Genomic DNA, 14,257 nt, shown 5'->3' with positions numbered 1-14,257 from the left:
TTGTCTGGCCATTCATGCAGAGTAATACCATGGTCAGTCAACCAGTTACCAGTGGTTTATGGTACCGTGGGCAGGTGCCAAGTCTAGCTGGAAATGGAAATTGTCCTCTCCATAAAGCTTGTCAACAGACAGAAGCATAAAGTGCTCTAAAATCTTCTGGTAGATGGCTGTGGTGACTTTGGACTTGATAACACAGTGGACCAACAGCAGCAGATGACATGATACCTCAAATCATCACTGATCCAAATTAAATGTTGCGTTTCATTTGGAAATCAAGGTTCCACAGTCTAGAGGAAGAGTGGAGGGGCACAAAATCCAAGGGGCTTGAAGACCACTGTCAAGTTTCAACAGTCAGTGATGATTTGAGGCACCATGTCATCTGATGGTGTTGGTCCACTGTGTTATCAAGTCCAAAGTCACCACAGCTGTCTACCAGGAGATTTTAGAGCACTTCATGCTTCTGTCTGTTGACAAGCTTTATGGAGATGCTGAATTACTTTTTCCAGCAAGACTTGACACCTGTCCACAGTACCAAAACCACAAGAAACTGGTTGACTGACCATGGTATTACTGTGTTGATTGGCCAGACAACTCTCCTGACCTGAACCCAATAGAGAAACTATGGACTATTGTCAAGAGGAAGATGATACACACCAGACCCAACAATACAGACGAGCCACTATCAAAGCAACCTGGGCTTCCATAACACCTCAGCAGTGCCACAGACTGATAGCATCCATGCCACACCACATTTAGGCAATAATTTGTACTTAGTACATATGCATGATTATGCTTTATAGAGGGCCGACATTTCTGTATTTAAAATCCTTTTTTTATTGATTTTATGTAATATTCTAATTTTCTGAGATTTTGAATTTGGGGTTTTCATAAACTGTAAGCCATAATAATCACAATTATAACAAATAAAGGCTTGAAATATCTCACTTTGAATGTAATGAGTCTATATAATATATTAGTTTCACCATTTAGGTTGAATGACTGAAATAAATGAACTTTTGCACGATATTCTAATTTTTCGAGTTTCACCTGTATGTATACCTGCAAGCTAATTTAAACTGCAACATTGTAGACATAATGTAAAATAGACAACTGATGTTTTAATGATTCCTTTACCATTGACACACTTACTGAGTATTTGAGTACTGTTTTTTTGATAATAATAAGGAGGCTATATTTGTATGTTACTTCCCTGCTGAAAGAGAGGCAGCAGGGGGCATTCACTCTGTTCGTTTAACTGCCAATGGCAAAATAAAACTAGGCTACTTCTGAAACAACTTGAGAAACACAAACTCGTTCTTTGACAATCGACTTTGTTTGCGCACAATTCATTAGTTTAATTGACATTGTTATGGTGGTGTGGGTTTCTTAAGGTAATGTTTTTTTTTTTTTTTTTTACCTGCCACAGGGCGGTGGCCGGATGCGACCTATTCATCTCTGCTCTTATTACGCTGTAGCAAGAAAGAAAAATGGGGTAGCGTTCAGGTATGGGAGTGTGCATGCAGGTGACAGTTGCGGGAGGACAGCGGGTAGAATTAGTGTGTAATCACACAAAAAGTCAGAGGAGCATTCTTTGACCATGAAGGATTATGCGGAGACGGTCTCTTTTCTGGGTCAGTGGGGACGTTTCCAGCAGGTTGTCTTGCTCCTGCTCTGTGCCAGCATCACGCCAAATGGATTTGGTGCGTTCATGCTCGTCTTCCTGGCTGATACACCGAGTCACCGCTGCGTCGTGCCTGACGTCAACTTGACCGAAGACTGGCATGAAAACATCATACCTATAAAGGTGAGACTGCCAGAGGTCCGATCTAAACGGGCTTTTATTTATATGTTCAACTTCCGCACTCATCCTGATCATGTACACAAACATGAACGCCCTTTGGCGTTGCTATCATTTCTTTGCAACTCGTTTATCTCCTCTCGCCATGCTGAGCCCTCATCCAGCTGTACTATACCCCTGACTCTCCCACCGCAGACTCAGCATCAGAAAAGTTTTATTGCCAGAAAGATGTTAGCATAGGCATAGTATGTGACAGTTTCCCATTTATCCAATGTGGGAATACTTATCAATGTATATGTGATAATGATTAGGCTATCATTTAACCCTGTATACAGGAAGTAGATATTCAGATATTCAAATAGAATTGGCATCTTGTAAAAAAAAAAATGAAATTGTTACTACAGGAGAGCCTGACCTTTATGGATGGAAATGATAAAGCACTTAAATAAACATAGGCCTACCGAAGAAAATAGTAAATACAAAAATACCAGCTGACACTCATGACTGATTGATTGCCCAAACGGTGTGCTGGTTGTAAATAGTTCTGACAAATGTGAAGTCTACTGTGCAGCAGGTTAGTGAAGCTGCAGCAATGTTTCTATGTGACACAATGTTACTTTGTCCTATCACACTGGAGTGATGCCAAACTTATTTACCTTAAACAGATGTCATAGCTCTCATGTTACCCTGAGGCCCACGTGGTGTGTGGGTGTGATCTACTGGAGAGAATCTGAAGCATTGTACAGCTTAACGCATTGCATGTAAACGCCATAGGCTTCTGATATGTAATAGCCCATATTGAACTAATGTTAAAATCTGCGATTTAATAGAAGGCTTTTGTAATAATAGCCAGTGTATCTAAATTGCCACGTTACATTACAAACATGTTCAGAGCAAGAACAACTTTGCGAATAACTCAACATACAGTAGGCCTATTTACATTGTCTTCATCAATTACTTACTGCAACAAGTTTGCTGATATAACTACTTCCTTCGGTGAGAACCCCAAACTCTAGACAAACCCCACTTCGAGCAGGTAAACCTTATAGCCTAATGCTGCGTTCCAGACAAGTCGGATGTGGAAAATTGTCAAGTTGTCATTCTCGACATTAAACCATCACTTTGTCAGAAAACTGATTGTCCGTGAACACACCATAAGTAGTATTCATGGTGATCTGGTTTTGTGACACTGACAACTCTAGGCTTTAGGCTCAACAAACCTGTGTGACCTGCTAATCTTTCTTTGTAGTACAGCCCTCTGGTGTTTTTGATAAATCTGCTGTTTTAAGGTCAACGCATACAGAAACCCGATGGAGCTGTATGGCTACATAACACCAATTAAGTTTATGCCATTGTGACTGTGAGGTGGTGGATGGGAAACAGGAGCGGAGCAGGTGCAGCAGGTACAGGCTAGATGTGGTCAGAAATCTCTCGGCGCAGGGATACGTTCCAGACAGAGATGTCAACCTCACAGACCTGGAGCAGGAGGGCTGTGTGGATGGGTGGAGCTACAGCAAAGACATCTACCAGTCTACCATTGTCACTGAAGTGAGTGTGTTTGCTGTCATGTGTTATCTCGTCGTAAGTCCTAATCCTCCTGTTCTGTTTGTTTTACTGTCTTTGCAGTAGGTTCTAGCCTCCTTCGTGCCTATGTCCATATTTACCTGCCTTTCTGCAGTGTTTTTTTAAGATGCTTCGAAAAACAATCTTTTGGAACTTAGTAAATGGTCAAGGAAGTGATCAAAAATCATGTAAGACCCCAAGACGCAGCACTGTGAACACGCCTGCAATCAATCTGCACACGTGGTCATTGCGTGCATGTTATCATGCATAGGAAAAGAATGCCTCTGCACACAAACGTAAGCACTGTCATAGTGTTACACTACCTAACTCAGGGAAGGTACTGAGTGTTGACGGTATGATGTCATTATCATGCACTGGCTGTGAAGCACACCGTTTTTCGTTAAGTGTACAACTGCCCTTAGTGTGAAAAAAAACTTCAACCTGATTTGCATGCTCGGAAAGCTGGAACAGGCACTTTATTTCTTCTCGGGAACAAAAATAAATACATTAAAAGTAGGGCTTGCACATCACACATACACTTTGAAGACCCATATATGAGAAAATGTCATTGGGCTGAGAGGTAGGCAAGTCAGAAAGATTAAGAGATGGTGTCAAGCATTGTTGGGTTTTGATCATCTCAAGGGATTTATTAACAGCAAGACAAATATAAAATAATGCCAGCCTCATCGGTGAAACAAAATCAGCCTAGAACTGAAGGGAAGGCCCGTTTGAAAAAGTGTCATGTGGAAACCAGCAGTTGAGAGCACATAAAAAATGCAATAAATGATCATAACATTAACATGGATAACTTGAAGTCATTGAATTGTAAATCGATTGCTTACGTTTTGCTGTTCCAGTTTGACCTGGTGTGCAGTGAGCAGTGGAAGCAGCCGCTCACTACCACACTTTTCTTCGTCGGAGTTCTTTTGGGATCCTTCTTCGCAGGACTGCTCTCAGACAGGTACTGAACACACCAGCTCCATGTGATGTACAACATACTGAACATATTATGCAAATGCTTTTTAAAGCTGCGGTATAGCATGATTTCACACAGGGGCAAAAAAATAAATAATTGTATGCTGCACTTATCTCTATATAAGAGATATATATTTTATAATTTTTTCTTTAAGAATTGCATTCCACACTTAAGAACATCTACTGTATTTTGATGCATTTTGGTTGTGTAAATGGACATCTTTCAATGTGAGGTTACAAAAGTGCTACGTGATGGGTTGTTTTACTATGTAATGTTCCGTTAGTGGTGTTGTTTAGTGTTTGTCCGTACTATACAGCATGAGTGGTGGAAAGTAATTCAATTCATGATTCAGATAATGTACTTAAGCAGAAGTTTATGGTTTGTACTTGCTTAATAATTCTCACACTTTATTAATTGAACAGGTGTACTTTTGACATAAAAAACATGTTATAATAGACTAACAGAGGCAATAGAGTCCGATCTGTTTTCTTTTTCCCTTGATTTATTCAACTTCTCTCTGTAGATTTGGAAGAAAACCTGTTCTCTTTGCAACCATGGCACTTCAGACGGTTTTTACCTTCGTCCAAGTCTTCTCTACCTCATGGACTATGTTCACCATCCTCCTGTTTTTCAATGGTTTGGGGCAGATGTCCAACTATGTAGCTGCCTTAGTGCTGGGTACATTGCATTCTACAAATACTGCCACAATAGTCAACATGTTTCTCAGATTTTGAATACATTTGTGTAAAAAGGTTGTTTAAAAAAAGCTGCATATCTTTTACCTTTCACAGGTTCACCATATGTCCCTCCCTCTGTATTTCTTTATCTCTGTGCGCAGGCGCTGAGATCTTGACAGGCAAAGTGCGGGTCCTTTACTCATCGTTGGGCATTAGTTTCGGCTTTGCCATTGGCTACATGATGCTGCCGCTCTTCGCTTTCATTTTCAGGGACTGGAAATCTCTCCTGTTGGCTCTCTCTGTGCCTGGTTTAGCCTACATCCCCCTCTGGTGGTAGGATGCCCTCACTGCAACAAAAACAAAATTACCATAAATTAGCATACATTTCTTCTTTTTTTCTTATCAGTGGAGAGGATATTATAACCCTTACCCTAATGAAATATGTATTGTGGCAGGTTCATCCCAGAGTCTCCTCGATGGCTGCTTTCTCAGGGAAGAGTGGAGGAGGCTGAGGCCATAGTGAGAAGGGCTGCTGAGTGGAACAAAGTCCAGGCTCCAACAGTCATCTTTAAAGATTACAGTGTAAGTTGATTTTGACTTATTTTGTGCTGAAAGACTGCATACAGGAACCAATCGCTTAGCCGAAAACAAGTCTGAAAAATGATGGCATCAACAATAAATGTTAAAAAAGATTGGGGAAAAAAATCAAATAATATATTCTCAGTCATCGTTTTTTAAGAACGTCTTATTTGGCTTTTATTTATTTTTTAGAAAACACATAAAAATGTACATCCTTGGTATATTAAGCTTCTTTCAAAGGAGGCAACAGAGGATGAGACTTAATTGTTTGTATTTTGCAGGTTGACAAGAAACACCCTAATGCTCGTCAGAATTTCTTCAGCCTGTTTAGAAATAGCAACCTCAGAATCATAACACTCACTCTTTGCTTTGTGTGGTGAGTAAACCGTATGATCTTTTACTCATGAATAGTTTCTGTATTATAGACTTATGAACTACTACATTATGATCAATGAATGGCTAAGAGGGCTCATCTCACTAGAAACACATTCAACTGGACACATTTCACAATTACGTGAGAGAAACATCTTCACCAGTTTGACTGCACATACAGTCAGTAACACACTGCAAATGCAAAATCAAATGATGCAAACTGGTCTAAGCTTTTCCAACTTAAATTTCCTGATTTTAAATCACTGTTTGACTGCGTGAATGACTGTCAATCTTCTGAGGTTCTTCATAAGGCACTGTTCTGTTTATTTCATTTATACATTACACATCATCAGCATGTCCTGTGTACACATGATGCAGTTCTTCTTGTAAATGTGCAGGCCTGGGTCAAATCGTCATGGTTATTTAATGCTTTTCCTACAAAGACTTCTAACACCTCTGCTGTTTGTCTGTATCTTTGACTTTATCTTTGTCTTTGCCCAGGTTCATTTTCATCACTGCATATTACAGTCTGTCCCTCAACACATCCCATCTCCATGCTGACCCTTACGTCAGTTGTTTCATCTCAGGGGCTGTTGAGATTCCTGCTTACATTAGCAGCTGGCTGGCCCTGCGCCACTTCCCAAGAAGACCGTCTGTCATCGCCACCTTGCTCCTTGGAGGAGTAACACTGTACCTCATTCAACTAGTGCCTCAGAGTAAGCAGAACAAATAGAAATGCACAGATTAACCAGAATGAAAATCTAAGTAAGTAAGGAAATACCATGTGAAATAAATGCATTCCGCTAATTCCAAAAGGCGCCTCCATGTTCAGAAAGTGTTTCTGAGGGAAAAGTGCCTGCATAATACAGAAGCAGGGGTACAAATCTCTGAGGATAGAATATGAGTAGTTCATCAAGTGCCACAGACTCAAATCCGGACTCAATCAAGTTCAAACAATGTACCTCATCCTTTAGGTCTACTGACTCTGGCTCTTGCACTGGAGATGTTTGGAAAATATTTACTCACCAGCGGAGTATCCATGATGTTTGCCTACACATCGGAGATTTACCCAACCGTGCTCAGGAACACAGCGACAGGGACGTGCAACACAGTTTCCAGAGCTGGAAGCTGCGTTGCACCATTTGTCTTAAAGCTAAGTGAGTAAATACATATCACCACTTATTTATACATTTTCAATATCAAGCAGCTATACTGATGTAATCTTATTTCACCGAGTTCAGGAGCCATTCACACCCCTAAATACACACACATTGTTAATTCACACCCAGTATAAAGCACCCAGACCTTTCTCCCATATGAACTTCCCCTTCTGCTTGTTCAGGTCTATACTCAAAGTATCTGCCTTATATCACAATGGGGACTATGTCTGTTGTGTCTGCCTTTGCCGTCCTCCTCCTCCCAGAGACTTTTGGACGACCTCTACCTGAGACTATACAACAGATGCATAAAAGAGAAAGGTGGGCTACTTCTAATTTTATTTTATTTTAACAAAGCTTCCCCTCTGCCCAAAATAACTACACATTAAGTTATAATAGATTGTTGACTTATCAAATATGCTTCATGTTTCTCTTTCCCCCTTTTATAACAGAATTAAGTGTCCATGTGTCACTGGAAAAGAAACCCTGACACCAGTGGTACTACTGGACAGTCCTCTATGATTATTTATTACTGATGTATTTGATATGTTGATATACTAGCTATTTAGTAAAATTACTAGGCTACTGTTTACACTTATTAATATCTGGAGAGAAAAACAATGTTTTCCTTTTACATACAATTGAAATAATTGTTCTTCTCTGATGTCCAAGTGTGAAATTGAAATATTGTGATTAAAAACCTTAGTTATACATGTTTGATGTAAAGAAGTGTGATGTTTTTATGTATTGCCCTTACAAAATAACTTTTTGTAAATTGTATTTTGCTTACGTGAATAAATCTAAACATCTTTGTATCTAGTTTGTTGTTGCATAGCCTACACCACATGCTTTTTACCGATAAAGATTAGATAACCTTTAATGAGCTTTGGCAGGCATGGTTTCTCTGCACGTGGCAGGTGATCCTTTTTTCTTTTCAGCAGCAGAGAAATAAATTGTGTTAGTGGGACAAGACTATGGCGGATTATGAGGAAACCACAGCTTTTCTTGGTCAGTGGGGACGTTTCCAGCAGGTTGTCTTCTTCGTGATCTGTGCCAGCATTTTACCAAACGGATTTGGCGTTTTCTCTATTGTCTTCGTGTCCGTCACACCCTCTCACCACTGCCTGGTTCCTGACGGTAACTTGACAGAGGACTGGCGCAATGCAACCATCCCGATGGAGGTAAATACATGTACGTTAGTTGGGACGCTGCTCCTAAGACACACACACACACACACACACACACACACAGAAACAAAATAAAGTGTTCCTCTCATGTCACCAAAGCTATGTATTAATGTTTACAATAGCCTATTGCTATGGACAACTCACAATTTGTTGTGATATGTGTGGGTTTGGGATAACTTTTATATATTTTTTTTCACAGAACTTAAACAGACTTGCTCAAAATGCAAATTATTACATTTCAAATGCAGTCCATATGGTTATCAATTTGTTCTGCACTGACTTACGACTTGATTTGACCAAAAATAACTTGAGACTAGACTTGGAAGACTTGCAAGTTAATGACCCCAGACTTGACACGTGTGTGTTCATGTTAGTAGGAGGACAGATAGGATACTCCTGCAGCAGCCAGTTAAGTTTAGTTTGTATGGAAGTTTGTGCATGTATGGAAAGGTTAAGAATTTGCGTATCACCATTCTTAAGCTGTTTTTTGAGTGAGTTAAAGCATGGCCACAAACCACTATGAATACATTTCCAAGCTTTCATTCAGTACTACTTATTTTAATGATCAAATTTGTAGCTTTGGAATTTATGTACATTTTGTTTTTATTTTTTGCTAAATCTGCTGTACAGAACCCGATGAAGCTGTATGGCTACATAACACATTGATTCGGATGCACATGCGTGCGTGTACAACTTATACATTCCTTAATTAGATTGTAAATACTGTTCTATATCAAGGAAAAAATCCCAAGTTTGTGGCCATATATGCCCACCCAACACACTTGAGGCATGCATGCCTATTTTAATTAGGAGCGACGCGTTTCGCACACATTTGTTCTGCATCTATCATAGTGGGCAAACCTCTCCTCACACCGAGGCTGATAAAGTGGTTGGCCTTTAGTCACAACAAGTATTGTGTTGAGACATGGATGTAGTTATCCACGCCGTCTGCATCAATTGTTGAGAAAATTTAAAAAACTTATTTTCAAATATAAAAAAACAATAGGCCTACATAGGTTATTTTGCTGTTCTAAATGCAAATAAATACAGCAAGTGAAAAAAATATCTGCCATTGTGACTGTGAGGTGGTGGATGGGAAACAGGAGCGGAGCAGGTGCAGCAGGTACAGGCTAGATGTGGTCAGAAATCTCTCGGCGCAGGGATACGTTCCAGACAGAGATGTCAACCTCACAGACCTGGAGCAGGAGGGCTGTGTGGATGGGTGGAGCTACAGCAAAGACATCTACCAGTCTACCATTGTCACTGAAGTGAGTTTGTACATCTATTTTATTTACTTTAGGCTATGTGAATGTTACAACATTCAAATTCACCAGATAACTGGGAAAGACAGTTTTTTTCTTTGTTTGATTACCTTGCAATGATGCAGAATCCAGCACATATGCATCCACATTCCACCAATCCTCCCTCTATTTGCAGCCGCTGCTGTATATAGTGGCACAGGATTCATGTGTATTGGGTATTATCTCAGGAGTAAAGACCAACCTGACTAAAAGCCAAGTAAATATTGGATTTATCAAGTGCCTAGTACGGAGGTGGATCACGCCTGGCCCATGTATTTAACTGTTTATTTGTGAATGTATGGTTGTTCCAGTTTGATCTGGTGTGCAGTGAGCAGTGGAAGCAGCCGTTTACTTCCACAATTTTCTTCCTGGGAGTTCTTTTTGGATCCTTCTTCTCGGGACAGCTCTCAGACAGGTACTGAAAACACCGCGTGACAATTTTGATAGTGTGGTGTTTTGTTATGTTATGCTGCATTACACAGTTGCCTATAGTTGTTATGATCTCTGACCTCATAAGAGTTTACAGTTGATGAAACCATTCACTTTAATAGTGAAGTCTATTATAACATTGATGTTTGACTTCTGACTCTAGGTTTGGAAGAAAGCCTGTGCTCTTTGCAACAATGGCAGTTCAGACACTTTTTACCTTTCTTCAAATCTTTTCACCTTCTTGGACGGTGTTCGCCATCCTCTTTTTCATAGCTGGTTTGGGACAGATCTCCAACTACATATCAGGATTTGTGCTGGGTAAATGGGAACATTTTATGTAAAACATATACCTTAACTATCCTATTGTATTTGCAGCTTTGCCCTTATTACCAGCTCTTCTGTTTTCTGCATTTCTCTGTCTTTCTCTTTTTTTGTGCAGGCACTGAGATCTTGACTGGCAATGTGCGGATCATGTTCTCGTCCATGGGTGTATGCCTGGGCTTTGCTCTGGGCTACATGATGCTGCCTCTTTTCGCTTACTATTTAAGGGACTGGAAGTCTTTGCTGTTTGCTTTGTCTGTGCCTGGTTTGGCCTACCTCCCCCTCTGGTGGTAAGTTGTACTCTTAACAAAAGAAACTTGATCCATGATAAGTTAACCACACCCTGCCTCTCATACAAAGAATATTTCCTTTTCTCTGTTGGAAATTGAGGCAGGTTCATCCCAGAGTCTCCTCGATGGCTGCTTTCTCAGGGAAGAGTGGAGGAGGCTGAGGCCATAGTGAGAATGGCTGCTGAGTGGAACAAAGTACAAGCTCCACTGGTCCTCTTTAAAGATTACAACGCACATGTAAGTCTGCTTTGACTGACATCATTCCGTACTAGACACAGAAGCTGATACCGTATATGTCAGTTAAACCAATAGGGAACATGAATCTGTGTACCAGATGTCGTAACTATTCTTCCTGCGGTGGTTAAGATATTTAATTTGAGGCCAAAGCGGTGCCCCGAACCGACTTAGCAGCAAAAAAATGCAACAAACGGATGCTGAGACTGAGGTTTTGTAACTTGCAGGTCGATGAGAAAAAGACAGAGCACAAGGAAGAACACAGTGTCTTCAACCTGCTGAGAACTAAACACATAAGACAAACAACGTTGATTCTGTGCCTGGTGTGGTGAGCATCCAGTTTGAGCATTTCATTTTGAGGAGCTTTCAGTTTTTAGTTTTACCTGAGCTATTCTTAGCTATTTCACTATTACTTGTTTTCACTGATTTGTCCTTCTTTACTTTTCGTTGTCTCTTTTAGATTTCCATTCAAACATCTGTGTTGTCTGTCTTACCAGGTTCACTCTGAGTACTGGATACTTTGGCCTGTCCCTGAACACATCCCAACTTCATGCTGACCCCTATATTAGCTGCTTCCTTTCAGCAGTTGTAGAGGTACCGGCATACATTTCCAGCTGGCTGGCACTGAGATACATTCCGCGACGACCATCTATCATTTGTATTTTGCTCCTTGGAGGACTATCATTGTACTTCATTCAACTGGTGCCTCAAAGTAAGCCTTAAAAAATAACTCCAAAGATAATGTATTTCTCAGTCACACAAAATGTTCGTTGCCATGGATGAATGCCATGGTAATAATGTAGCATTGAGTCGCCAGCCTCAAACAGAGATAAGTTACATAGGTCTGGTAAGCTCACTTCTTTCTAACTTTAAAGAAAGCTTTAGCAGTTCCCAAGCAGGGGAAAAAATGGCTGCCTGAAGTGCGTGAATGGGTATAAAATCTCAAATAGTTGCTTGTATTTAATCTGCTGCAGAGTGGAACACATACAGAGACAGACTTCCTTTTGGTTCCATTTGATTTTTCTAAAAACCATGTCGTACGTTTCAGGTTTATCAGGTCTGGCCGTCGCTCTTGAGATGCTGGGGAAATTTGTTATCACCAGCGGTACCTCTGTGATGTTTGCCTACACAGCAGAGCTTTACCCTACGGTGCTCAGGAACACAGCCACGGGGATGTGCACCACAGTGTCCAGAGTGGGAAGCTGCATTGCACCATTTATGTTAGAGCTGGGTAAGTAAACTCTTCTTTGATATTAAATACTAACGTCTGTTTAACCTGGATTGATCTTAGCACTTGAAAATGTGTTTGTGGATAACCATCAGATATTACCTATTTATATTGTAGATGTTCTGTAGACATTGTTGACTTCATGTACTGCAAACTATTACAACACACACACACACACACACACACACACACACACACACACACACGACCCAGGCCTCTCCCTCATCTTTATTGCCCTTTCTCCTTGGACAGGTAAATTATTTAAGTATCTGCCTTATATGACAATGGGGACTCTGGCTTTTGTCTCTGCCTTTGCTGCTGTCTTCCTGCCAGAGAGTTTCAGAAAACCTCTACCTGAAACCGTTCAGCAAATGCATATGAGAGAAAGGTGGGTTCCTTAAAGAAAACACACGTCTTTGGAAACTCCTTCATACATAAATATTTAGATACTTAATACTGCAGTTGTGAGCGTATAATATAATGTAGGAAAAGGGATAAAACTATTTGTCATAAGATTTTGAGAAAAAGGATATCATTTCAAAGATTTATTTTGAGAAAGAAAAGGGAAATGTTATGTAACTACCCAAAGAGACTCATAAAGCTGGATATTTGAGTTATTTATGTGTTTGTATGTTAATCCTCATATGGACTGATATCCTCTCCTGGATATGTCCCTGGATTTTGCTAATTTTCAGGAAGCACTGCAGATGGACCAACTACCAGGTTACGTACATGTTGTACTTAAACCCACCTGTTGCTAAAGTAGTACCGGTAAAATAGACTGCTTTTATTGTATGCCTGAGGTCATCATGACTCTGAGAGGATTGTGTGACAATGGTGCAGTAAAAGCACCTGTTCTTGACGATAACATTTAAGTATGTTGCAGTAAAAAATATTCAAACCTAGCGGCTTTCTTTTAGTTTTCCCCTGTGCTGAACACTAAGCTAAATTATGTTTTTTTTTTATTATCTTTGTCCTTTGTCCCAACAGCTCGACGTGCCCATTCGCCACTCGAAAAGAACATCCAACACCTGTGTTGCATTTTGAGAGTACACTTTGATTGCTTGCATAACATTTCTTCTTTCCTATATACAGTATAAAAGGTCCAAAATGTACATTTAGGTGTTTATTTTACAATGTTTTTAATGCGTCTCAAAATGTGTTTATTTCAGTACTTGTAAAGCATCAACTAAACTTTCCATCATTCTTCGCAGTATGCTTTGATTTTGTCTGTTGTTATTTTTCTGATTCAAAATACATTTTGTTCTCAAAAATATGCAGAAAATGAACCTTTAAGACTTGTACATACGGTTGTACACTGTATATTTTTTTATTTATAAAATAAAAAAGGGCTGTATCCAAAATCTGTAAACACTTTGGACTTTAACATCAAAATTGAATAAAGGTTTTATCTCCCAGGTTTTATCCAACATCCAAATTTTCACTTTTTTTCAGAGATTTCTGAAAAAATTCTAATACAAAGTAATTGTTTTAATGTTATAAATCAAATGGCAAAGTTTCATGATAACTATAAGATTTTACTTGCTGTGTCTTGCCTTAACTTAAAAGAATAAAAGCATGACTAACCTATGTACTTGAACTCATGACCCTTCTGGAGTACATTAAATTGAGCTTGCAGTCTTTGCATTTTATTTAAAATCACAGTGACAGACACTAAAATAGAAAATATGCATTTGATAAATCCCTAAACGTGGCTACTGGTTCTGATTGAATTGGTATCAGAATATATAAACATGTACAGTTAATTTTTCAAAAATGACACCATTTTACAGTGAATTATGTATTATGGACCAATGATTGCTACACTTCCAGTTTCAGATATTTAAAGGAACAGTTATATATAACTGTCACGTTTCTTGAGTCCTGTTGGAAGTCTTGTCATTTCACAAATCCAGGGAACGCATGGACGCGTGATGTTTGTCCAGTTTTTTGCTTCAAGCCTGGTATCTGCAACCCAGTCTCGTATCTGTGCTGCACCTTGTTCATGGGACAACCGGAGACTTCCCTTCTGAAGCGTTTTCCTTTTCTTCGGTGTGTGTGAGTGTATAGAGTGTCTTCTTACAACATCTAGGAGTTATAAAAAAGATGTTTAAAAAAACACATTGGTACAGCTACAGTAATGAT

At 39.6% G+C, this 14,257-nt stretch overlaps 1 protein-coding gene across 1 annotated transcript; it reads left to right on the top strand.

Moving 5' to 3' along the window:
• The first annotated feature begins 1,323 nt into the window (after positions 1 to 1,323).
• LOC307260625 (uncharacterized protein) lies at positions 1,324 to 13,536 on the top strand. Its single transcript, XM_080040899.1, has 22 exons — positions 1,324 to 1,804; positions 3,164 to 3,346; positions 4,219 to 4,322; positions 4,861 to 5,015; positions 5,176 to 5,347; positions 5,470 to 5,596; positions 5,875 to 5,969; positions 6,467 to 6,681; positions 6,940 to 7,122; positions 7,308 to 7,443; positions 7,575 to 7,620; positions 8,085 to 8,303; positions 9,395 to 9,577; positions 9,922 to 10,025; positions 10,203 to 10,357; positions 10,479 to 10,650; positions 10,755 to 10,887; positions 11,112 to 11,212; positions 11,382 to 11,596; positions 11,933 to 12,115; positions 12,365 to 12,500; positions 13,103 to 13,536. Exons 1-22 carry the CDS (start codon positions 1,598 to 1,600, stop codon positions 13,170 to 13,172), a joined length of 3,294 nt encoding a protein of 1,097 aa, XP_079897025.1. The 5' UTR covers positions 1,324 to 1,597; the 3' UTR covers positions 13,173 to 13,536.
• The last annotated feature ends 721 nt before the right edge of the window (positions 13,537 to 14,257 follow it).

This window comes from Ammodytes marinus, assembly GCF_949987685.1.
Source record: "Ammodytes marinus genome assembly, chromosome: 14".
NCBI lineage: Eukaryota > Metazoa > Chordata > Actinopteri > Uranoscopiformes > Ammodytidae > Ammodytes > Ammodytes marinus.
This window is presented reverse-complemented; position numbering and strand designations above follow the sequence as displayed.